Raw genomic sequence first — 27231 nt, forward strand, 5'->3', positions numbered from 1 at the left:
ATGAATAGCCTATACGCGAGAGACGTCAGGCGGGAGAAGGGACCACGGTCAAGGTGTGCCCTGGGAGCGCGATGTGGTCAACGGGCGCTTCTCTTTTGCGAACGGCCACTGCCGCAGCGTGAACAACCAATGCTACAGCCGTGTCAGTTGTGGCTGCTACTGCTGCTGCTGCTGCTGCTACTACTACTACTACTACTACTAGTAGTAGTAGTAATAGTAGTAGCAGTAGTAGTAGTAGTAGTACCACTGCTGCTACTGCTGACACTACTGATACTACTACTACTACTACTACTGCTATCTAGCAGCACTATTACGCCTACTACTACTACTAGTACTCATTACGTTCATACAGAAGTTGCACACAATATAACCATCGTGAAAACTGCGCAGCTGACGCGTGCGGCGGGGAACTAGCGCCAGGATCAATTTCGACCACCCGGGGTCTTTAACGTGCACACCCAAAGCACGCTACCCACGTCACTGTTTCTTTCTTTTTTTTTTTTCTTGCATTATACCTCGGTCGGACCGCGACCGCCGCCGCGGGCGGGGTCGAACCCGCGACCTGGCGCTCGGCAGCGCAACGCTGAAAGCCGCAGAGCCACCGCGATCCAGAGAGTTGGTGGAGCCAAGAGCCGGAGCATCTCCGGTGGCGCATCGCCGAGGAATCCGCAGGAAATGAAATCGCGCCGCAACGGGGTGGAAGGAAGCCAGATCGAAAGAGCGCCGCGGTTAGATCGGCGAACACGCGTCCTGCCGGTCCTGCCGTCAGTGCGAAGGAGCGGCGCCTCGTCGTTGCTTATCGGTCGAGACCGCAGCACGACGGATCTCCGACGCAGACCCGACCCCCTGCCCTGCCTCGAGTGTTTCTTTGTTTCCTTTATTTATTTCTTTTCGTCTCCTCCGAGCTCTTATCTAATAAAGCAGTCACGGGAACGGCGACCGGACGGCGCGTTTCCGAGAGATGCACAGCTGCGATGAGCAAAGAGGCGAATGCTGAGGGAGAGCCAGAGAGAGCAGAATAACATATACACCGTTCGAGAATAGTATGGACCTCGCCGGCTACAATTCGTGGATTGATGTAGGTGCCGTAAAGTAAAAAAAAAAAAATTATAAAGTTAATTCCCTCGCAATTAAGTTAATTACTCAATTAAGCATTTCGATTTCACGTGGAAGTAGAGGCCTCCTCGTCGAGTAATTTAGCTCAAGCTTTTGAGTTGTGCTCAATCTTTAGAGTTGTGCCACAGGCAATATTTTTAAAGAATTGATGAAACTAAGAAGAAAAACACGCAGATTCTATAGCTCGAGTATCCCACAAGTTTTGTAATGCCGTTTAAAAAAGAATGATGCTCAAATACGGACATTCGTGAGATGTGAAAAATCGGGTAGGTTGTATCAGGGAGAAAGCAGCCGCAATCGTGTACACGTGAAACGTCCTATTGTACACACCGAAGACGGTGTACAAGGCGCTGGGGCAGAAAAATGACGTAACCAAATACACAAGTTAAATTTATTCACTCATTAGAATGGTTACATCCCTGACTTATGCTACGGTTAGTCGGGGTCTTAAGAGCCTAATTTTAACATCGCGTTCGTTCCCTACTTGTAGTGGAGCCGATTGTTCTGCAGAGGGTGCTTGGGCAGTAGCTAGAGTACAGAACACGTTTACGTCTTGGGCTTCCTAAATTTGTCGCAAATGATATCTTACATGAAGAAGCACGCCTGCCTTCTCTTCTCGTGAGATTTCACAACCTAAAAGTACGAACCTTCATAAAGATATATGCATCTCCACAGATGAGGTCACAATACGCTTTCATATTATTGATTCGGCCTCGTTGTTTAACCATCAATGGTATCGCTCACATTGCCCTCAAGTTGTTCTGCACAAAAAACTATTGGACCCACTAAATGTTCGCCTATGCGAGGTGGTCTTACTAAATCCCTCTGTTCCAGTCGCTAAAATTGAATTTGATGATTTTTTTCCAAACAATACTAAACATTTGCCCTGTCACTATCATATCGCTTTTCTTTTTCTTTTCTTTCTTTCTTTTTTTCTTTTGAATAGCCTCTTACAAACTTGGATAGAAAGACCGTGATAGCGACTGATGCTTCCATCCGTGAAGCGAAGGCATGTATGGGCATTGTATCACCACATATAAATTGTGTTTTTTTTTTCATTTGACTACTTGAATTCGCGCCTGTCTTTCAGGCAGAATTATTAGCAATTGTCTTAGAGTTAATGGCAATGCCCTAACGGTGGTGCCCGGAACTGCCCTGTGCCACTCGAGCCCGCAGCACTTGTATGTAGATGGTTGGTTGGGACTCCCGTGTTCACCTCAATGTCCTGCTCTTGCGCTCCCCAATCTCTTAATGCCATTTCTAGAACCTACGCGTCCGTCGAATGCGGGGGCGCCATACCCGAGCAAGCGTTAGATTTCTGCGAAAACAAAACAACAACAAAAAGAAACAATCGCACGTGCACTTGTAAGCCCTTAAACGCCTGGTAATCTTGTAGGTATCAGTTTGATGGATTATCCTATGAATTTCAGCGTTTGACGGAAGCCCGTCTGGTCGGGATGAAACATGGTTTAAAGGTATCCTATTATCATGGTTTAAAGGAATCCATCATCCTATACTATGGCTGAGTTAACTTTTCACAAACGCCACCACTCCTGCTCGCGAATCGGCAGACGTGTGCGCCTCCTTGACCGCCTTTTTGAGAAGAGGCTAAATTTAGCTCCGATTGCGTCACGCGTTGCGCGACAACGACGCCATCTGTGAGCGCGATACGTACATGAATGAGTAAGGGATTGTTTCCCACTGCATAAAGATAACAAAGCAAGGTGAGGTGTGTAGTTAGTATGCTTGCAAAGATGTATAGGCGACAATGCTATGGCACGTTTTCGTTCCATCAGTCTCAGCAAGCGACCCTACACCCCCCCCCCCCGCGCCCCTCCTTTTTGACCGTTCTTAATGACATTTCACGCCAAAAAAGAAAAACCCACACTGTGAGACGCAGACCTTAGTATTCGTGTATACCATCATTGTCTTTCGCGTTTGGTTTGAATTACCCGCCGTGGTTGCTCAGTGGCTATGGTGTTGGGCTGCTGAGCACGAGGTCGCGGGATCGAATCCCGGCCGCGGCGGCCGCATATCGATGGGGGCGAAATACGAAAAAACACCCGTGTGCTTAGATTTAGGTGCACGTTAAAGAACCCCAGGTGGTCAAAATTTCCGGAGTCCTCCACTACGGCGTGCCTCATAATCAGAAAGTGGTTTTGGCACGTAAAACCCCAAATATTATTATTATTACGGTTTGAATTAAAGATAGATGTGCTAGAACACAGCGAAGTGAGCTTTCGACCATAGATCTAGTTTCCCACAAAAGTTGCTGGAGTAAAGAGTGCCGCTAGCGTCTGTACATGAGCTGCAAGCATGACGGTTGTCAGAACGCACTTGAATAATTTACTACAGTAAGTTTCTCACGAACCAATTCTTTTTCACTCTTCTTTATTGACGTGAAACGTCTTTAAACACGGTCGAAGGCTTGCTAAAAATATTCGCAAACAATACACGGGGTGGCACATAGGACAGTACATGTTCGTGTTCTTATTAGACTTCTGCGCGCAAAAAGACAGGACGTCGAACGAAGAAGGGACACACAACACAGTTGTGTGTCCCTTCTTCGTTCGACGTCCTGTCTTTTTGCGCGCAGAAGTCTAATAAGAACGATGTATAACCATATCATATTGACTGCAAAAAAGACGGGGACAGAGGGGAGATAACAAATAAACAGCACGGGCGGTTGTCATTTTTGACAACCGCACGGGCAGCACGGGCGGTTGTCCGTCTTTTTTGCGGTCAATATGACATGCAGTAAATACCAACTAGGCCAAAGTGAAGTTCTTCTGATGTATAACCAACTCGCACAAAACGTAACGCTTTTGAAGTACATGTTTGTGTGCATACTATTACGGAGTACCAACTAATATTTCTTCTATGGTTTCGATATCCAAGACCTTCACCTAGCGCAAAAAAAAAAAAAAGCGATAAGTCGGAATACGTCGCACCCGCACTCCTTTAAAGGGATATAACTATACTAATGATATCAGTAATTCCAGCAACATTCGTAAATTATCCTTCTGCAATATTAACAGAGAACACAAAAGCTCTCTTACTGCGAGAAGAGCACTGGTAAGCCAGAAAGGACACAGAAACGAAAGTTTCGCGATGCGGTTGCCTTGAAGTTCCCTAGCCAGTTTGCCATGACTACATTGCAATCTAAAAAGATCCAAGGACTGGACTGCTTCAGTTTCAAGAATTTTTTTTTTTACTGGACCACAACGTACGTATAAGGCCTAAATGTGAAAAAAAAATGCGTTGACATCTGTGACGTCAAAGTGACGTAACAAAGATGCGGTCGCGGAGCAAAGTTCAAAACATGAAACTTTGAACTTCGTTCTCTCTTCCATTAGCCCATCTGTTATCACGAAATTAATGAAAGAGAGTCTCGAAAAGATGCTTTCTTTCTCAGTCGAAATTTATAGAGTTTCTCTAAACTGTCCCTTTAGGTCTACCTGCCAACCTCCCCCCTCCCCCGAATTTTTTTCGTAACGTTTACGACTTTTGGCTCACTTTACACTTTTACGAATGAAAGGGGGGAAAATTGTGATCCACCCATTTGGTAGAACGAAGCCACAAAGGAAACTTACACACGGTTTTCTCAGAGAGAAAGCCACGCAGCTGAAGAAAACTTCGTCCTGGTACCGGACGAATTTTTCTTCACCTTGCGGGCCTCCGCCGAACCAATTTGATATTTTTATAAATGTTGAGTCAAGTTTTTACGAAAAATGAGCTCTATTCCCGAGAAAGTTCCACTCATCGGTCATCTGCAAGCTTTCCGTTGGAAATTTTTCTGGTGGTGGTTAAAAGTCACCAGGTTGGCACTTGCTTCGAACAAGTTTATATACAGACAAGTTCCAGAAGTGGGCCCAATCGGCAACAGCAATTGTGCCGAAAGATGCCACTGTGATATTTAAAGAACAATGTGTTGTTTGTCAGATTATGCTGCTCCAAGTTCGACGGAAGACGGCGCGCTACGTGCCCGCTTTCCTCCCTTGCGTGCGCGAGATCGAGCCTCCATCGTCGGCTCACCCTCGCACGCTTTAACTCGCACCTACAGCTTACGACGCGCGGCGACGATGTTATTGCCCTTGTGCTTTATACGGAACTTCACGGCGACGGCGACGGCAGTAATGCGCCTGAAGTTTCCATATAATTGCTATACTTTCATACAAGGAGGTAAGAGCGCAATGGCAAGTGCCTTGGCTATTTAAACCACAAGCGCCCAATGCATGAGATGTGGTACACCATTGTAATTTGAGAACCAATAAACATTTCTCGATTACCTTTTTTCAACCTTTTTGACGACGTGATATCTGTGTTATTCTTTCATCCATCACGAACTTTGATGAAAATCCCACATGAATTTCTATCATGGGTCATAATTGATTGATTGATTGATTGATTGATTGATTGATTGATTGATTGATTGATTGATTGATTGATTGATTCTAAAGCTATACCTGTACCACGATCGGGACGCCGCCCTGGAAAGATCTGCATTGTAATTCCGATCTTTCGTGGCGACCCAAACCAACCGACCAGTTAGTTCCTTTCCCTTACGCCATCGGGATGATGAGACGGCGGACGCGCAAAACCTGCTACGGACTTTGGCGGCCGCCACCACGCCGCCTAAGCCGGGACCAGCACTCCGACACGAACTTAGCCCGCAAAAAAAAAGGCTAAATGGTACATCCTGGCACACGCTTTCGTCTGTATATACACGCAAATACAGGAAGTCAATTTGGACTCCCTGATATGTGAAGTAATTTGTCCCATTTATTCGTGTTGTATGGTCTCCTGTAAATAGAGGTGGTTTCGCGACCACCATCAGAATGCAGTCGGGGAAACGAACCCGCGATCTCGTCGTGCTTGGCATGCAGAACGTTACGAGAGGAATGTCGCACCACGCCGGATGCAGACGACAATTGGAATCGCTTCTCTCGATCGAGAAGGCCGCGCGCGTGATCAGTTTCGCGAGAACGTCGAACTCTCGCGACTGCACATCTATACATATATATACAAGATTCGTGCGACGCATGTTTTTCATTTGCCAGAGGAAACACGTGATCCGTGCGACCTTGCTCCGCGCGAGGGGGTGGGGACCGTGGTCCTCTTTTATCAGCGGAAGCAAGATCCGCGTCGCGCCGCAGCCTAGCGCACCACCAGGAAACGAAACAAACATCGACGTCGTCAAGCGTGTGCAACGGCTCAAACTGGAACCCCGGCCTGGTCGGCAGAAACTCCGCCTCGCCTCCGCGAAAGAGTGGAAAAGACTTTTACGAACGCCGAGGCCGCTTCTTCGAGATGAACCCCGTGCCTCGCAGGCTTGTCCCCAGACGCCTCCTCCCGAGCGATGGCCAATCCTGCCACGACTGAGGGTCTCCGACCGTCTCTCCCGACGCGGTGAGGTTTCGCGCGACGTCGCCGCGCCTTCGGACCGGGACGTCTAGTGTAGTTTGCCGAACCTGCGGGCGCGGCGTTGGGGGTGGTGGGCGGGGGCCCGTGGGAAAGCGTTCCGGGAGACGTCGGGACAGTGTCATGACCGGGAAGGACTCCGTCGACCGGAAGCTCGTCGTGGTCGGTGACGGCAACTGCGGCAAGACCTGCCTGCTCGTCACTTACTGCAGCGACAGCTTCCCGGACCTCTACGTGCCGACCGTGTTCGAGACGTACAGCACCTTCGTCGAGTGCAACCAGCAGACGGTACGCACATGACAGGGGCCATGTGTATCCTCTCATGCGTGCTATTATAACCTCCTCAGTTGGAAAGTCATGCTCGGATGTATAATCGCTTTTTTTTTTTTCAAAGCGGCTCTTAACAATACCGTGTCTACCGGCTAAAGTTACCCTAGCCGTTCGGCGAAATAAATTATCTAAAAAGCACACGCTGCATGATACACCTAGGGTGCTCGGTCACCAGCGTCCTGACAACCGAATCCCTATAGGTGTTAAAATCGTGTCTTGCACCCCGTTTCTTTTTAATAATTCTTTTTTCATTCAGCGGCTTGGGTAATGTCAGCTGGGACACCTTATAGATACCTGCTGGTATATTACGAACGCGATAATCCGATTTTCTTCTGAAGTGCCCCTTCATATCCTAAAGGCAGTGTCTCCATACCAAAAGCATACGGACCAAGAATTCAGCGATAAAACCGATTTTCCTTCGCCGCCTGTGAATGTAACTTGACATTGCAAATTTCCCCTGCACTCGTGAATGTGAGTTTTCGCGTCTGCACTGCGTATGAATTCAGTTTTTCTTTCCTTCTTTCTTATTTCTTTCAGCGAGCCTGTGGCCCGTATACTTTTGCTCACAGACGCACGCGCAGAAAGTAACCATTTCATCAGGCGCATTTTCGTGAAAACAGCCTTTTTTTTTCTTATTTATTTCTCTTTTTTTTCCCTAAACGCAGTGACGAAGGTTGTAACGTCACGTGGTCATGGTTTGGCACGTTGACGCTGCAGCTTGTACTTTCGTGTCAACTCGCTGGAAGTCGAAACACACGTCAAATCAAAATCAGTTTCAAATCAGTTCATTATTATTATTATTATTATTACATCATCATCATCAACAACAACAACAACCTGGCTACGCCCACTGCAGGGCAAAGGCATTTCCCATACTTCTCCAACTACCGCGGTCATGTACTAACTGTGGCCGCGTTGTCGATGCAAACTTCTTAAACGCATCCGTGCACCTAACCTTCTGCCGTCCCTTGCTACGCTTTCCTTCCCTTGGAATCCAGTCCGTAACCCTTAATGACCATCGGTTACCTTCCCTCCCCATTACATGTCCTGCCCATGCCCCCCATTTCTTTTTCTTGATTTCAACTAAGATGTCATTACCTCGCGTTTGTTACCTCACCCAGCTTGCTCTCTTCTTATCCCTTAGCGTTACACATAATTATTATTACATCGTGTGTTAATTAGAGCATATAAGATATACAGACGATGGTCCCAAAGTACGATATTGCAACGGGACACTCGTCACAACGGAACCAACGTCACAACGGAACCAACGTCACAACTGCTTTAGCATCGTCTGCTACCCCACAACGGCATCGATCGAATCGGCGTCGATATTTACGAAAGCTGACGGCGGGAACAGACGTAAACCATAATAAACCGCCGCACCACCGGCGTGTACAGGGTGTTTCTGCAAAGACTAACTAAGCAATTTTTTTTTTAATATCGATTGTGGCAGATAGGATAATTCTAGTCTCTGAGCTGGTCTATACTCGAAGAGGCAGACATAACTTGCACAAGAAATCGAAATGGATAATCAATTATTAACAAACATCAACTAATTTGGTTTTGAATTAATTACCTTACCGCACATATTGCAATTTACAAACTGTAGCAGGTGAGTCTGCAAGCAAGATACACTTGGAACGAATTATCGCGATGACACCAGTTACGGAATATTAATTCCCGAATTTTTCGACGAAGTATATTCGCGTTGCAATTACTTTTGCGCTTCAATGCTATAAATGGCGTCCTTTTTTTTTTAAAAGACAAGAAAAGTGGAACAACAGTTCATTCTTTACCGGAATTTCGATGGCGCTCATCTTGAGGATGGTGTCATCCAAAAAAATCCTTCTTCATGCGGATCTGCTTCGCAGTCTCAGCGGCTACAGTTTGTGCACTGATATTTGTACAGTGCTGCTGCTCGCGGAATATAAATGCGCACCTTCAAAATCACTGGCTTGTATTTGCCGGCCATGTATTTGCACGCAGCATCTGCCCGTGTCTGCATGTACTTGCCTTCATATATATTCTAAGGACCTATACGTGCCATTGAATATAGTCTTTTTTTTTTTTGATAAAGACGTAGAACTTTTTTACACGTACAGTGCGCGCCGGAGTTACAGTGGCACTTACGTCAAATCGTACACCCGGCCACAAAAGTTTACGGAGCATGGGATAGCAGAAAACGTTCAATTCCCAAGCAGCCTGTAGCAGTAGCCAACAGAACTGTATACTACAATGTTAGCATATTCTAGCTGACGCCCGAAATGCAAATGTCAGGCTGCGCTGTGAGGTTGCGGATATATTCTGCTTTTTCTCAAATTTCATGGTCCGTAATGTTTTGTGGCCGGGTGTACTTACTTACGAGGTACACCGGGTATACTCCGATGTACCTCGTCCGGATTGCCTTCTCCTAGCGTTTCTCTGTTTACAGTCTATTTATATTCCGTGAACGTTGGTTGCAGGTCGGCGCTGTTATTCGTTCGCATTCTCGCTTTGTGTCCCGCCATTTCGCCCTGCTTCGACGACTTCGAAATATGCGTATAGCTTAGAAGAGTGATAGCTATAGCTAGTTCGTCTTCCATTTTAGACTTTGTGGTACAGCGCGAAACGGGAGAGAGGACACAGGAAGAAACGAGGACAAGCGCTATACTACCAACTGAAAATGTATTGCCCGATACAAGGTGTTGTAGAGGAAAGAACAAAAGTAATCTTCACACCGAGGGATTATCGAAGGCGCGTCGTCGTTGCATCGGCTAGCGTGGCACGTGAAGTATGCCTGTGCATAATCAAGCCATCCCTGGCCTTATCACGGAGGGAGATGGCATTCTTAGACAACGGTAGCGCGAACAGTGAGCAGTGATGGCATCCTTGTAATGTTTTTCCACCTTTTTTTTTCATCTTTGCTGTTTGGTTTTTACATACATACTTTTATATCGTTTTCCCTCTGTTTTTTTTTTTCTTTCATATAACACCTTGTATCAAGCAATAAATTTCCAGTTGGCTGTAAGCGCTTGTCCTCGCTTCTTCCTGTGTCCCGGCCCTGTACTTCGCGCTTTACCACACAGTCTAAAATATGTGTACCAGTGTTTTCAGCTGACCAAACGTGTGAAGTTGGTGCGCAGAGGTTCACGTTGCCCTTGTAAGCAGTGCTATGCATACACTGTATAAGGATCTTTTCGCACTCCGCGACGCCGGAAATTTTCGCCGTCGCAGGTACGGCTGTCGCTTTGGGACACGGCCGGCGAAGAGGACTACGACCGACTCCGCCCCCTTTCTTACGAGCAGGCCAACGTGGTGCTCATGTGCTTCACGCTCGACAACCCCGACAGCCTGAGCAACGTGGAGTGCAAGTGGGAGCCCGAGATACGCCACTACCTTCCCAAGGTTCCAATCGTGCTCGTCGGAAACAAAAGGGTATGGTTTAGACAGACAGACAGACAGACAGACAGACAGACAGACAGACAGACAGACAGACAGACAGACAGACAGACAGACAGACAGACAGACAGACAGACAGACAGACACAGACAGGCAGACAGACAGACAGACAGACAGACAGACAGAGTCAGACAGACAGACAGACAGAGTCAGACAGAGACAGACAGACAGACAGACAGAGTCAGACAGACAGACAGAGTCAGACAGAGACAGACAGACAGACAGACAGAGTCAGACAGACAGACAGAGTCAGACAGAGACAGACAGACAGACAGACAGAGACAGACAGACAGACAGAGACAGACAGACAGACAGACAGAGACAGACAGAGACAGACAGACAGACAGAGACAGACAGACAGACAGACAGAGACAGACAGAGACAGATAGTGACAGACGGACAGACAGAGACAGACAAACAGACGGAGACAGACAGACAGACAGACAGAGTCAGACAGACAGACAGACAGACAGACAGACACAGACAGACAGACAGACAGACAGACAGACAGACAGACAGACAGACACAGACAGACAGACAGACAGACAGACAGACAGACAGACAGACAGACAGACAGACAGACAGAGTCAGACAGACAGACAGACAGACAGACAGACAGACAGACACAGACAGACAGACAGACAGACAGACAGACAGAGTCAGACAGACAGACAGAGTCAGACAGAGACAGACAGACAGACAGACAGAGTCAGACAGAGACAGACAGACAGACAGACAGACAGACAGACAGAGACAGACAGACAGACAGAGACAGACAGACAGACAGACAGAGACAGACAGAGACAGATAGTGACAGACAGACAGACAGACAGAGACAGACAAACAGACGGAGACAGACAGACAGACAGACAGACAGAGACAGACAAACAGACGGAGACAGACAGACAGACAGACAGACAGACAGAGACAGACAGACAGACAGACAGAGACAGACAGACAGAGACAGATAGATAGACAGACAGACAGACAGACAGACAGTGAAAACTGCAGGAGTTTGCTGGTTAGTATAGAGGTTTGCCTTGCGGGCTACTACAGGTGAATGCGGTGACAAATGAAACATTATACACGCAGGACGGACGACGTAAGCCATACGCTTAACACACACAACATACAGAAATTAAATTGCCTTGCTCAGATATCGCAGTTTCGCAACCTAAATAATAAGCTAGAAGTACCTTCGTGGCGCGGGAAGCATCGGCGGCATTATACATGTATATGCATAGGATATGGTCAAAGTACACGTAGATCAAGCTGTGACACTTGAGGTATACATTTAGGTGCGTACATTATTTGCTCTCAATCTCTCTCCGTACTGTCAGAGTTAGAAGTTCGCTAACCACGGGCACTGTGAAAAAAAAAGTGAACTTCATCGACGCCTTGGCTTGCAACATGGAACTGACGACCGCGGTTCAGATATGACATTGCAAGCGTCATGGTTAATTCATCAGTTTCAGGTTTTCGGTCCGAGACCGAGTCGCCAAAAAAATTCTCTTTTTTAAATTTTTCTTTCGATGAAACGCTGGTATGCGTGCGGTATATCTTTAATCACACGTGCACGTGGCCATTCTCGCAGCGAGAAATTACAGCGAATTGGCACGTGTTTCGCGAAAACACAGCACGAGACGGGAAACGGGAAGCCAAAAGGACACCAAAGCCGTATTTTTCTGTCACTCTGCGCAGGTTGCTGCAACAAATAAAGGCCACGTTCTGTTAATCGACAATCTAAATCCTTTAATCGGTGGGCGTTTGGTTTAACTCAGACCGCGAACGGGTCAAGACACGGCTTTTATAGCCATCTGTACTATACCCTTACAAATGCGCCGGTGTCCGCGGCTTTGTTCTCTCTAAAGAATTTACAAGAAAACAACGGACGGTACACCTATATATCCTCACAGCAAGAAGTATACGCCTTTCAAGCGAATAATTCCTTTTTTTTATTGAAGCAAAACTTTCGCTGGCCTTCCTCTTCGGATTGTTGGCGTGTCTCCGGGTCGGTCTCTCGCCGAGTAGCGCTCGTGAACCAATCCCAGAGGCAGTGTAATCTGTGCCAATCCAGACCATGGCGGGATGAAAAGTAGGCCGATCTGGGAGACAGTGGCTGTGTTCCAATGCCGGCCAGCATTGGAGACAGTCTACGTTAACAGACAAGAAGCCAGTTTTGAGCATAACTAATGGAACCCATCTATACAACCGTTTGGGAAACGTCTCTACAACGTGACGCCACTTAAGCGAAAGTGAGACATCCACCCAATCGTAGCGATTGCTACAAGGGAAACCCATACGGGATCCTCTAAAGAAAAAGGCCTCGCAGTTGAAGAAAAATTCGTCCTGGTACGGGATGAATCTCTCTCTTCGTCCCGTACCAGGACGAGTTTTCCTTCAACTGTGAGGCTTTTTCTTTCGAGGAACCCGTATCGGTTTCCTTTGTAGCAATCGCTACGATTGGGTGGACGTCTCATTTTTCCTTAATTACTTCTCTCTACCTTGCGGGTTTGTGCAAAACTACTGCGTTCAAATGTGACGCCACCTCGCGTTGACAAAAAAAAAAAAAAAAGAGCTAAGAAAGGCACATATTAACGCTGTATTTTAACACTTTGCGTGTGTGAAGCCGTGAAAAACGTAACGTCGCTTACGTTAAACGCATAGGAAAGGGGCGACTACATTTTTTTTTTTCTGAGCAGACGACATACCAGTGGAGCATACGAGCCCTTCTGCTCAGCCGCCATCTTGTTTGCCGACATCGTTTTCGCCGTCGATATATGCTGTCTTCGCGAAGCTGTCTCTTTTTGCTGGCTCCGTCAGAATTGCAACAACACCTAGGATGGCCGCTATCCACCCATCAGTCTACTTAGCCGTCCACGACGAGTATTATCATTAGACCAGGAAGGGTTAAACGAGGTACGAGACGGCTCGCGTTTGTCAAAAAACTCTCGGCCCACCCGGTGCGCAGGACGTCCGCGACGACTACCGGCCGCCCCTGGTGCTGCCGCGAAACTACAAGCCACCCGTGACGGCTTCCGAAGGACGAGCGGTGGCCAGCCGCATCAGGGCCGCGGCCTACGTAGAGTGCTCGGCCCTCAAGAGGATCGGCGTCAAGGAGGTCTTCGACGCGGCCATCAAGGCGTCGCTTCAGCAGCAGGTCGAGACACCAACTATCCTCAGTGCTTCATTGATTGATTGATTGATTGATTGATTGATTGATTGATTGATTGATTGATTGAATGATTGATTGATTGATCGATCGATTGATTTATTGAATGAATGAATGATTGATCGATCGATTGATCGATTGATTTATCGATTGATCAATTTATTTATTTATTTATTTATTTATTTATCGATTGATCAATTGATTGAGTGATAGACTGACTGAACGATCGATCGGGAATTTTGGCAACAAGTATACAGCGTGTCGCCGGCTTCCCCACGACGTTAAATTGTATGAATGATAGATGATGATAGGTACAAGTGAGGCCTTTTAACTTTTATAGCAGTTTCAACTATTTGGCAGTTCGCTACCAAACGCGGCTGAGCAAAATAAAGAAGGCAAAACATGAAATACGTCAGTTCTGCATGGTATTAGATTAGAACAGTCTTCTAGCTGACTTCGTAACTGTACCTGCAAATTTCCTAATTTCGTCCCACCCTCTAACACTCGACTGTCCTCGTTTGCGTTCCCTGGGCACCATTACTCCAAAAGACCACCGATTGGCTATTATTCATTAACAGGATGACTACGTATGTCACTTCCTGCTATGTCTTTCGTGTCATCCGTGGCGAGACAGCGCAGCACGGTCGATGCCAAAGTTCCATGTCTTTCGTATGTTACGGTTACCTGTGAGCGGAGGGGGGTGCTGACCTATTACAACAGTCATCGCTAAACAATACAGGATTTCTGTGATTGATATTATAATATTGGACAAAGAAGAAATAAACATTAGGCGGAAGCGTTACGTAACGAAGCTATAGCCGTCGCAAGCCAACTCTGCACGAAACCATCCTCCTTCTCTTTTTCGCTCTCAAAAAAAAAAACTCGGCCCAGCACGTGACCCTGCGCTCGGCGTACTGGGCCCAGTGTGTTTGGTTACCGGTAGGTTTTAATCGACGTTCGGGTCTTTCGCCGACCGCTATGTCCACGTTTCCTCGCGATGTGTTTGTGCAAATTCGGTCGTTTATTGCAACGTTATATACAATTATCGTCTTGTTTGCGTCGAGCGAATGCTACAGTCGCCCGTTGCCGTCGCACTCATTGCCTTATCGGATGAGGAGAGAGTTTCCTACAATAATCGCAAGAGGGAACTCTGGCGCTGCGATCGTTCAGCCACTATGGGAATGATGGGTAGCACATGGATTTGTCTTATCTTCGTGCTTGTGGATTCAGACGTTCTTGTGGCCTCGTTTATTAAGCCTTATCCTGGGCCTGAATTGGCGTAAACTGTAAAGCAATTTATACTGTCTTTTAATACAGGAGGCAGTAAGACTCTGCAAAGTAGCACGCATAATCGCTGCTAATTGCAGCTGGTGGTTCCGCTCGTCCGTGCGTTCGTGACGTAATATTTTCGATATCGGGCTTCCGTACCTGAGGCCCCGTGTTCGAATCCTGCCGTTGTACAGTTTTAATAATGTTTGTTTAATTATTCATAACGCCGTACTTTCTTAAAAGCGATCACATTGAAAAGTCTCGAAGCCGTTTAAAGCCAGGAGGACGAAGTTTAGGCAAATCCACGAATGCCACCCATCATTCCCATGCTGGCTAAAGTGCCACTCTTGCAGTTCCCGTCATAGCATAATTGTAAGAAACTATATGCGCAAAAGCGTTCGCTAGCGCGGCGGTGGAAGACACTAAAAGTTACCGTGACATGATCACCTGTTGGGCCGACTGTTTCTGGCCTCCCATTGGCACTCCCTCACAGCACTTTCCTTTGTATGTGCTTGGATGTATAAAGCGAGGGTGTATCGAGACAAGGTGCATGCCTCGCCCACTATTTCCATGTCTCACAATCGGGTCTCCCCGTACCATATTTTAACTTTCATTCCGTAACATGGACTGGCAGACCGCAAGCCTCCGATCCACCCGTAATTCGTTGGCGTGCTTTCGTTTTAAATATATGGTTAACAGCGCGAACAGACGACCACAAAAAGGGAGACACGTACACTTGTAGTCTTGTGGTCGTCTGTTCGCACTGTTACCCATATGTTTCAAGATGAACCAACTCGCCCAACAAGAAGTATTGATGTGCTTTCGTTTAGCGTTAAAAAATGGCGTTCCTGGCGCTCGCCTTTCCGAGGCGATTATGGCAAACAATGCGACCTAAAAAAAAGAAAACGAAGTTTCACGCCCGTCTACATTTTATTTGTGTTCTTGTACGTCGTCTCTTCTTACACTCTTGTAAAGTTATACTTCTTTATTTGCGCATTTTCTTTTTCAGACTGGACGAAAGAAGCAACGTCGGTGTAGCATGCTGTAACTGTACCCAAGAGGCAAGCCATCGTCACACATGAAACGCTTCTGTTCGTGATCGTCCCTGTCGAGGCAGCAGCACCCCGTTTTCAAGTCGTTCAAGGCACAGTCAATCAAAATCATACAATAAATAAATATCCCGTTACGTCGGGAAAAGCTAAGCCATTTGAATTGTCATTCGCCAACACATGCACGTGAACTAACTTTTGCAGCCACAATTTTTCATAGCTGACACCATTACCCTTGAGGCTACATAAAAAGCTACACTAAAAACAGAGTAGGCAGAACGCAAGCGGAACACGTGCAAAAAAGCACCAAGCTAGTGGCGAAACATAGAATGTGTGGTTGAACGCGAGTCCCCACGTTCGACAACAGTTTGCGATATACTTTCGCGCAGAACGGGGACATTGGAGAGTTTCAGATTAGGGGACGCAAGCGGCTTGCGTCCCCTAATCTAAAACTTTCTATTCTATGCGCGTCTGGTGCAAAATGTGGCACCGAAGAGGAATCGCCAGTTCGCCTAAGTCTGCGCGTTCTGATGGCATATCGCTAAGCGTGGACAGCTGAGCTAGTTAATTGCGAATTGCATTGTGAAACACCGCTCCAGCGCACAAATAAACAGGGGCGAGCAGGGAGGGACAACAAGAACGCCGCAATAGACAATGAGGCGATGCTGGTGCCCCCGACCGCCCAAACATATTTCCTCGAACCAGGCCACAATCATGAAAGGCAGCAGAAAAACAAATGAAGTAGTAGTAGTAGTAGTAGTAATAGTAGTAGTAGTATATAGTAGTAGTAAACAACTTTATCGGGATCCTGAGGAGCTATGCAGGGGGCCTGCTAGGCCCCCTGCATAGCTCATACCCAGCCGCATACCCAGCCGTTGGGCTCATCCCATGTCGGAACAGGCAGACCATGGCTCTCCGCTCGTTCACAGGCCCTCTGGGCAGCCAGGAGCCGGACGTCTTGTCTGTGGTCTGTGATGTCCTTCGTACAGTCTTCTTCTTCGTTAAAATCCCGTAACACAGGACAGTGCCAGAGCAGTGCCCTGTGTTACAAATGAAGGAAAACATTTTTCACATCGCTGATGAACGATCTTGCAAATCTCCCGCCCTACCCATAGCCGCCGCGACACAACCGGCGTTCTTGCTGTCCCTATCTGCTCGTCCGCGTCTATTTGTGCTCTGGAACGATGTTTCATAATGCTACTAGCACGTAAACTGGCTGAAACCACCAGCTGCAAAGCTCCCCAGATGCCTGCACTGTACCACACTTTCGCTGTTCGGCTTGAATAAAAGACAAAAAAACTCAGAAAAATCAGCCCAGCAGCGCTCGCTTTATTATATCGCGCGCCCACAGAGTTAAACTATATGCGACAACATTTCGCGCAATTGATGCGCAGCACAGCAGCGGGCGCAGAAACGAAAAATCAATTTGTCCGGTGGCTCTGCCGAGCATACAAAGCGTATACATACACGCCTTATCGCGTTTCCCCGTTATCGAACCTTATCGAATCGCAGGGGTCACGTCGACATGGCCGATCGGCCATCGACACACTGTCCGAGCACCCGAGCTGCGCGCAGAGCTCGAGCAAACAGTCCATCCAGCCAGCCAGCGACTGGCCGAAGAATCGGTGCTTTCGCAGCTGCTTCTCAGTCGTCGCCGCCGTCGTATATACGCGCGTATACTACACACATACTGCGGCAGACTCTCCTGCGAGGAATGTTCATCGGAGACGCACCGGCGCCGGGCCAACGGGGCGTACGCGCGGATGACGCATAGCCACGCAAGCAAAGTCGGCTCGCGTAGGGGAACCGACAACACGTGTTGGCCGTGGAAGCAGCGCTTACTGCATTGCAGCGCATAGACGTCGCCCCCGGAAACAGCGCGAATAGGTGAGTCTGTGTACGCACGTCTCGCCATCGGCGCGTTGCTCCATCGCACTACCGCGAAACTTTTCTTCATCCTCTCCTCATTCAACCCTCCTCCTCCCCCACCCACGGTTTTCGTTGCCCTGGCAGCGTTTCTCACGTTCAGCCTCCCTGCTAGGCTTAACAGGATGCGACACTGCAAGCGCACGACGCACGCGGGGTGTGTTGCGAAACAGGCGGGATGCGCATTGCGCACCTGTCTACTCTACTGGCAGGGTCCTTCATTACGAACCCATGACGCGCTTGCTCAAACAAATACCGCGAGGGCCCGTACAGCTAGCCCCCTGTCTTTCTGTCTGGAGCACTGGATCGGGCTCGTTCACACCGACGACTGACAGTGGTCGCCCTCCCCCAACCCCTCCTCCGCCCCCCTCCCCACCGCACCGTCCACACACACACAATACACATGGACGCTCTACCGTCTATTTTCGTTTCTAAACTTGCTGGCAGCCGTAACCACAAACGTCAACCCCGCATCGACTCCCTACTTTCTTATCTCTACGTGACAGAGTGAATATAAGGTATAGCCACGACTCTCCGTATTTCTGGACATGTAGCACTCAATCAATGAAATTAAATTTCGCTGAGCTTAGAAACTCGCAGGGTATGGAGACGAGAAGTTGTGACTAAGCGGCAGGCTTACTTAGTAAATACGTGGAACGCATTCAGCAGTGCGTGCACAGCGGATGTGTCGCTGAGCCGACTCAACGAGCGGGGTAAACGAAACGTGTAAACGCAAACACGGTAAACACCGCCGTGACACATCCGTCTCTCGTAGAAATGTAAAAAAAAAAAAGGAAAGAAAACGTAGCCCCGCGCACTCAGCAAGCGCAGAACAGAATTGAAGTATCTGTTAGTAGGTTTACGGCTGTCGGCGTATATTTTTTTAAAATTTTTGCTTGCACATGAATGGCCTGACACCTTCACCGATTTATCTTACGTGTATAGGGAAGATGAGAACATAGGAAAATCTTTTTTTTTATTTCTTGTCGACGTTTTATTGGCTTAAGAAAAGGAACCCTACACAAACCACTCCGCCCTTCTCGGCTTAGGTTTAACAGTTAAAATTTACTATTTTTTGGGTACCTCTACTCTGAGCACAGCGACGGAAACGTTCGCGCTGCCATCCACGATTTTCTTTTACGATCAATGATATTTGCTCTGAATTCAAATATTAAGCTTCATTTTCTCTTAAAGAAAGTTAATTTTAATTTTGTGTTTGTAGTTCTCGTGTAATTTCTCATTTTTGTAAAGTCAGTCTCTCCAATCTCTAGCTTTCGATAAGATTTTGTCTTCTCATTTTTTACTTTACTTCGGCCTACCTTGCCCTTGTCCAATACTCCAGAGTGGGTATGTGCCAGTATTTCCAAGGGATCTACATCTACAACATTTCTGGTTTTTTTGAGAAACACGTCTTGCTTTTTTTTTTCTTACATAGTCGCATGCCAATCAGTACATAGATCATGCTAGCGCCTAGAGCACAAACTAAATAGAATTATCAATAGCATTATCACCGTTACGTTCCATCAAGCCACGTTTAGTGCAAGGCACTCGTTTGTTGACGAAACAACGACGCTTTATAATGATCGTGTCTGCTACTTACTTGGCCGCCGCTCTAAAGAGGGTGTGGCCTGTAGTGGCAGCCCCATGGTTGTCATAGTAAGTTACTCAATCAGTCGACGTGAACTGTCGTCGCAGCAAAAGTCGGTCAAGACTTTGTTGACTTTTCTACGTGACAGTGGCCTATTAGAAAGACTATAAGGACCCCATTTCATCCCTTTTCATATTTTTTTTCTCACGCTTTTATTTTTGTCACGCTCTTCTTTCCGTCTTTACTTCCCCTTTCCCTTCCCCTAGTGCAGGGTAGCAAACCGGAGGTTTTAAGTCTGGTTAACCTCCCTGCCTATCTCTCATTTGCATCTCTCTCTCTCTCTCTCTCTACTCAATCAGTGGCCAAGCGGCCCGATAGGAGTTCCATCACAGACTCGCGAGTATGCAGGCTGTCTGCAGTCTGTTTTATTATCAAGATGAACCAACGAGCTCCATTGAACACACTGTCTGCAGTCCCACACAGCACAGAAATGGCACAGTTTCGTAGCAGCACGATACGTTACCGAGTGAGAGAGATATACATCTTTATTAAAAAAGCAGAGAGGTTCGGCGGCGTATGAGTATTCGCCTAAATGCTACTGTGCAAGAGGGTGGGGTGAGAAAGGCCTTCGAATTAAGGAAGCCAGACCGAAGAGAGAGAAAAAAAAAACAGAAATACAAAATTACCGACACAACCTGATCTCTTCATTTCACTTTTGTCATATTCAGTGATGAATGTCCGAGTCCCACTCATCAACTTGATTTTCCTGCTCGACTTTTTACGGGATATATACGCGCACATCAGTCTGAATGACGGCTACGCTCGATCTCGCAAGTCAGCACTGCCGGAGGTACGAGGCGCACTCAGGTAATATCCTTGCGCAGCAGAATGTAGTTCCGGGCGTAACTGCGATTATTGGCGGAACGGTACAGTTTAATATTTTGCTTCGTACATGATACTTTACAGCGATACGCGAGACATTTGCGCATGCACGTCGTATGTCGCGAATTACTGTGGCGGACGAGCACGTCTCGAGAGGAATTCGGCCTTCCTATTGGCTAAGGAGTCCTGCAGCGTCCACAATGAGCCTTGAGTGCGCAGCATTTAGGACTCTTAAGGAGTGCTATTTTCGTCTGTGTCGGCTCTAATGCACTTGGCTTTTTGACGAGTTCACACATTCGCTTTAAAACCATTAGACCCTTAAATGAGTACTCCAATGTATAGAAAAGCGCTACATTTTCTTTCTGTCCTATAGTACGATACAGGCAGCGACGAGCAGCTAAGTCGCTGATTGAAAGGGCGCCTGCGACTGAGGTAGTGACATTGTGAATTGTACGCCTTTCGTGGTCGTTTATTCCGCACAAGATGATATTAGGCCATGCGACGGAAAGGAGGCATTTTAGTTGTATCACGGTTTGGGATGATAGAAATCACAGGAGCAGTATCGTGGAGTTAGTAGGAATGCAACTTAATTGCCTACCCTTTTATTCACAGAAACGAGTCATACATAGTATTTGCCCTGGTTCGTGAAACATTTTTGCGTGCAGGCTCTCGTTTGTCATATATGCGCCTCAGAGATGACGTCACGCGAGACTTTAGATGCAGTAGCAATTCTTATCTTACTGTTTGCACTGGTTCGTGTAATCTGAAGCCTCTCGTACGTCATATGTCAAATAATGCAATGAAAAGAAAAGGGGGGGGGGGAGGACGGCGGAGAAAGGCACTTTTGAGTCTCCACAGAAATATCGGAGGCGACAGCCAGCATTCTGTTTGATGCTAATGAATACCTGCACACGTCTGATTACTGCATATACTGTCAATGTTTGTTTCTTACTGCTTATCGGTGGGCTATAGCCTCACAGACGGCACCGTTTGCCTGCCGTTTCACGGTTTTTCTTGTAAATGAACCAGAACAATAGAAGCAATTGCCATTCGACAAGTGATTGAAGGATAGGTGGCTCCGTAACGCCGCACCACCGAAAATACAGACACCTTCGCCAACGCGTGTAGCATCTGCACCTTAATGCAAATTTGCCAACGTGCACGTGACGCGGCGAGTGGCGAGCAGGAGAACGTACAGTCGGCATCAAAAGCCTACAGGCCGTGGAATCCGAATGAAGCTGAGTATTTGTCCTGCGCGCTGTTCGTGTTTCCAACCTGTACCACAGACGCTAACAATTAACATACTGTTTTACAGTTACCTAATGGGTATACGCTCACAATACTGCCCGGAAATCCAACGTTTTCTTAATCACGCGGTCCCTCAACTTTTTTTTTTTTTTTTGACGCCGACTGCATGTGCATACGTCAGCGGCACCGTGCGCAAAGTTAGGCCTAAAGTTGGGGTTCTTTCAGTTTCAGAGCACGCTGCCTGCAGACGGCCTCGACATCCAAAGCCATGGCTTGAGCAGCGCCATGGGCGTCAGTGGACGTGCTTGCCCGGCTCGTAAGGCCAGCGTCCACGCTCGAAGCGGGCGGTTCCGTGACGTCGTCGCGTAGCGCCCATATATGGGACACAAGGGCGACATCGTGCGCGTCACGCTGGTAGCGGCGGGCGACAGCGCGGTCGGCAAGTCCGCCGTGCTGCACGTCTTCGTGCACCGGTGCTTCCCGGCCGAGTGTCCGCCCACGGCGCTCGACCAGAAGGAGACGCTGCTGCACTGGAACGGCGAAACGGTGGGCGCGAGTTTTCTTGCACGCGCACCATTTGTCGAGGTGCATCTTGCGCAAGTCTCTCTCTCTCTCTCCATCCCCGTACCCCCTTCCACTAGTGCAGGGTAGCAAACCGAACGTGCGTCTACTTGACCTCCCTGCCTTCTATTTCTCTCACTTACGAAATTGGTATGTTGGCTCTTGCTAAAGCTACATCAAGCAGGAATATTAGGTTTAAGGGGGCCCTGAAACACATCTTTCTTGACATCGGGCAACAAGCTGCAATGGGTGTAATTTCATTGAATATATTCCTGCATTTTTTTTAAGTAACCGTGCTAATGTTGAAATTGATTGAAACACAGATGTAGAGAGCACAATGCTTACCGTACCCACGTACTCCTTCTGAACGTTTGCATCGGCTGCAGAGGTTGCACTTGCGCACTTCTCAACGTGCCCTTATGGTAGCCCTTCAAGGTTGGCGCCTGACAAAAATGCAAGAGAATTGGCTACGGGGTGGCGACACGGCGGGTGGGTCGCGCTGTCCGCCGCTTCCCTATTGCCTGCAAGTGCGCATGCGCGCGCGAGCTTTCACTTGGGAGTCACTCGCTGTCGTGGCGCCTGCTGGTTGCCACTTATTGGCCTGCAACGTAATGGGCGCGACATATGATAGAGACGGTTTAGTACAAGCCTCATGTAAGAGTGGGCGATGTTTCATGCTGGATGTTGTGGTCTCACTGCTGCTTGCAGCAGAATGATACGTGGCCCGCGTGTTTGTGGCATTGTCTACGGATCACGATCATTTTCTTACCTCGTTGAAAGTGTTACAGGCGCCGCAGTAAAACCCACATATGACCTCGGACCGACTGACTTTTCCCACATTTAATCGCTGGATGAATACCGATAAATAACTGAGGCGAAGGCTCAACTGGCATTCTCTTTCTATTCCCTTCCAACAGGTGTACCTGAGCCTGTGGGATACTCCGGGGTCCAGCTCGTACGACGCGCTGAGGCCGCTCGCCTACCCCGAGGCTGACGCGGTCTTGATCTGCTTTGCGCTCGACAACCGCGCCAGCCTAGTCAACGTCGAGCAGAAGTGGGCGCCCGAGATTAGGCAACGCCTGCCCAACGTGCCGATAATACTCGTTGGAAATAAACAGGCAAGTTTGGCTCGTGTCGTACAGCGTGGCCTTAAAATGTTGTTTTGGCGCTGTTGTCGGTTTCGATCAGCGTGAAAAGCAAAACCTGATTTTCGGCAAAACTCTACAGGCATGAAATATTTTTTTCAGAAGATATGATTATACACAACTTTGCAGATACTATTGTACTCGGCAAAGATTACTGTGTGTGCTGCAATGACTTAATCTGCTAACTGCCGAAACAGGCAAACTGCCATGCGACCAGCTACTAAATAAATTTGCAAGCTTTACCAGGTAGGATCAATATTTGGAAAAGAAAAATAAGTGCGCAATTCTAACTAGAAAGCCACCACGCATGCAGATTCTGAAAACTGGATATAGCATTCCGCTGCTAAGAACTAGGTTGCGGGTTCGATCCCTAGTTGCAGTGGCCGCATTCTGATTGGGGGTGGTACATAGCCTATGTGAATGAAATTAACCCAAAGTCCCCACCACTGCAACATCTCCCATAGTGGTTGCAAGTCGTGCGTGACAACCTCAAACAGCATAATGTAGCATGACAGTGCTATATATGGCTTCATGCAGGACCTTCGCGACATTGATCCACAGCCACTGTGTGAAGTGAATCCAAGGCCAGATGCTGAGTCATTTGTGAGCACTTCCGAGGGTGAAGCCATGCTGGAATGCATCGGAGGGTCTGCCTATGTGGAATGCTCAGCTCTCATGGACCAAGGTCTTGAAAGGGTCTTTGGTGCAGCAATCGAAGTGGCACTCAAGCAGGTAGGTCATAGGCATTCCTCCTCCTCCTTGCTAAATACTCTCGTACTCGGACAACTATGGCAGAAGTAGCGGCCACAAGCACTCGATCAGGCCTACGTGACTGCGTCGCAGTTTTATATCCGCGGCTAAGAACAAAAGGTACATGCAGTGTCAGGCTGCTACCGGAAGCAAATAAGGCGCAACCCAGAACTCTTGAGAGCAGCCATTCGATGACTAAGCATGAAAGATATGTACACTCGAGTGAATAAGAACAAATAAGGCATAATCCAGAACTTGTGAGAGCACCCCCCTATAAGATCAAAAAATACCTATGCTGCAGGGTTGCACCAGAAGATAATAATCCAGGAACGAGGTAAAATTTTTTATAGCAGCGCTCATTCTATTGTCATTTATCGTTTTTGGGGCTGGGAAAGAATAAAACATGCGATGATTACAAAGCAGTGGCAGTGCTACAATGATAGGTGACTGATGTGAAATCTGGCGAGGGCCAAGTCCATTTTTCTTTTTTGTCCATTAAGTTACACATGACGCTGGGACACAGGCATAGCCAGGAAGGATGTTTCAGTCTGAAACACCTTGCGAAATTTCAATAATACCTATGAAAACATGTTTCGCAAAACATGTTTTAAAATATAAGACTGTGATGCATTTTTGTATGAGACCAAGTACACATCATTAAAAGCTTTGCAAACAGAGCTGCAAGCATGCAGTATAAAAGTAGTTTGCGTTACCTGAACAGTGTACAGTATTGTTGTAACAAGCACTGATAAGCAAATATCAAACACAAGAAGAAAGTAAGCTGAAAATATTGCTAGCCACAGCGAGTTCCACTGGATGCTCTAGAACAGAACCGAAATTCAAGTTCTAAAGTGGCATCAGTTACAGCAAAACAAATTTCTTACAATTGCGCAATTCGGCTTTTCACTTACTTGCCAATATGCCACACAGTAATCTAAGGGTGGCAGCAAAGGGGTCGTGATCACACCCAACGTCCTATCCTACATCCCTACTTACAATTGCACAGTCCTTTTGCTTTTGAACCAAGGGCACATTCAGTGTAAATGTGGATGAACAACAGATAAAACACATAAGAAATCGCGATGTACATTCACACTTGTGCAAAACATGTCTTTCATTTAAAACTGTGACCAGCTAACCCTCCACCCTGTGCTGATAGCATTGATTAGGTAAGGTAGGTTCTGATGAACATTAAGGGCCAATTTTATCCACTATGCGTAAGACTACTAATTTATGAACGAACATATAAGGTTGTACATCCCTGTCAATAACAGGTAGGCTTCTCAACACGTTTCCTCTCGCCTCTGCCCACTTGCGTAAAATGGTCGTGACCTCTCTCACGCGAACGATCTCATGGACTTCTCACAGGACTTCATCTGTAACAATCTTAACACAACAGCGAACAAATGCACTTTTCAGAAATATTGCGATACTGAGAGTAATCTGCATGCATTTAAAAATAATAGCATGGAAGTCATGAACGTAAATTATCTATTAATTCTGCAGTTCAGCATTAAACCAGCAATTCTGGTTGGGAACAAAGACCATTAGCTGCACCTGCTCTGTTCATGCAGCATAGGTTGGCAAAACAAACAACGCTCACTCCGACTCGGACTAACACCTCCCTGCGCTTATGCAAACTCACTGATAGGTTGGTTTGTGCCTGAGCGAGCTTGCTGACCACACGAGTGAATTAGATGAGAACACACACGTGCGCTTATATAAGGATAGGTTGCCATACTCACTCACGAGTGCGTGCACTATACTAGACTAGCTCATGCATGAGTGAGTGCACAAGTCCATGCACTGACCTATGCTAGCTCCACACTCATTTCACAGGTGTGAGATAGAGCATTAGTGAGCAATGAAGAGTGTGAGTGGACGTGAGTATGAACTGGGGTGAGTGCCAACAAAAGTCAGTGACGGTGACTTCAAGTGGACATGAGTATGAACATGAGTGACTGTCTGCAAGCGTGAGCAGGAGTTGGCGTAGGTAATTGTGAACACAAGTGAATGGGCGAGAGTAGGAACATGAACCAGTAGCGACGACTGCAGAGTGCGCGCAAGTGTGAGTGAGTACAAAGACTGCAAAAGTATCGGCGAGCATCAGCTGGAATATGCACACACTGCATATAACTTTCACACTGAGACCTCCGCTGCAGGTAGCGAACTGAAAGAATGTGCTGGAAAAAACCAGGCATGACAACACTGCGAGCAAAAGCACCGATTCAATCTGACCGTATGTATCAAACACTCGTATCACTGGGCAAGATAGTGCCCGAGTAGACGAGACACTTCCGTAGCTACGCGAAATACCAGTTGAAGGAGCTGGCTGCAGATTGAGATGAGGGAAATTTCAAAGATCTATAGCTTTTTTTGAGAGCACACTATTTGTGAGAAACACTTCAAGTGAGAGGTGCTCTCTTGTGTCTGAACCACTTGCTTTATAATCACAAAAAATGTCAGGTACCCTAGCAGAATGCACCAGCCTATATGGCTGCTTGTGACTGACTCGGCAGTGGACGCTTGATTGTGTATGTACCCGTGCAAAGTGTGATCTTCTCCCTTCCTTCTCCTCTCAATTTCTTTCCCCAGTGCAGGGTAGCCTGCCGGGCTCAGCCTGGTATACCTCCCTGCCTTTCCCTTATGACCTCTCTCTCGCTCTCCACTCCAGAGAGTCTATTGTTAATACCTGGATCTGAGGCTGAATTTGTAATTATTCATTTTTGTTTCTTTTTTGCCTTTGTCAATGGCTCAGATGCCGTTATTGCTAGGATCTGCCACTTGTCGTGACCATAATAAGCAAAGTATGGCAAGTGAAATGCAACATTACAAAATATGGGCCATGTTCAAACCAATCAATCGAGCAAACATTATGTTGGCTTAGTTTACCAAGAGCTCAACATGCTTTGAATTGCAAGATCATCTTTTTGCTGCATATCCTCATCAACGATAGTAGAGAAGCATAACTAACACTTTACCTGGTAAAAGTGACACATCCTTCTTCTTTTTGCAGAAAACCCAAAAGAAGAAATGCTGCCCTTGCTGCTGCAGTATTCTGTAACCGTTTGGTTTGTACAGTTTCACGTCTTTCAGTATTAAAATCTCAACCGAGGAAATCTCAACCAAATGCTGGTCACAAAGTTGCACGTGACAGTTCCTCTCCTGTGACAGTGAATTTGGAGCAGCTTGATTCGCAAAGCTTCTTCGTTCATAAGTGTTTCGTCATCAGTTGGGTGCCTTCACTACCACCAAATATGTTCACTGTTACAATTGGCTAGTGCCTCTTCTTGTCAACCACTCCAGTACACGAACTGCTTCGGAACAGTCAAC

General features: G+C 47.2%; 3 protein-coding genes across 4 annotated transcripts in view; 2 read left to right on the plus strand and 1 right to left on the minus strand.

Annotated features, from left to right (window-relative positions):
• The window catches only part of LOC142557446 (ras-like GTP-binding protein rhoA), a 96613-nt gene that overhangs the window by 61288 nt on the left and 8094 nt on the right, over positions 1-27231 (minus strand). The window lies entirely within an intron of this gene.
• Positions 6289-15928, plus strand: LOC142557444 (ras-like GTP-binding protein rhoA). The gene is made up of 4 exons (XM_075669294.1): positions 6289-6825; positions 10084-10284; positions 13280-13468; positions 15759-15928. Exons 1-4 carry the CDS (start codon positions 6661-6663, stop codon positions 15795-15797), a joined length of 594 nt encoding a protein of 197 aa, XP_075525409.1. The 5' UTR covers positions 6289-6660; the 3' UTR covers positions 15798-15928.
• LOC142557448 (ras-like GTP-binding protein rhoA) lies at positions 17314-27049 on the plus strand. Of its 2 annotated transcripts, none has more exons than XM_075669299.1 (5): positions 17314-17685; positions 21668-21988; positions 22921-23121; positions 23686-23880; positions 26915-27049. In XM_075669299.1, the coding sequence occupies exons 2-5, from the start codon at positions 21821-21823 to the stop codon at positions 26960-26962; spliced, it is 612 nt and encodes a 203-aa protein (XP_075525414.1). In that variant the 5' UTR covers positions 17314-17685; positions 21668-21820; the 3' UTR covers positions 26963-27049. The 2 variants fall into 2 exon arrangements, with proteins under 2 accessions (XP_075525414.1, XP_075525413.1); XM_075669298.1 differs by having other exon boundaries at positions 21674-21988.

Source organism: Dermacentor variabilis, chromosome 9 (assembly GCF_050947875.1).
Source record: "Dermacentor variabilis isolate Ectoservices chromosome 9, ASM5094787v1, whole genome shotgun sequence".
Taxonomy (NCBI): Eukaryota; Metazoa; Arthropoda; class Arachnida; order Ixodida; family Ixodidae; genus Dermacentor; species Dermacentor variabilis.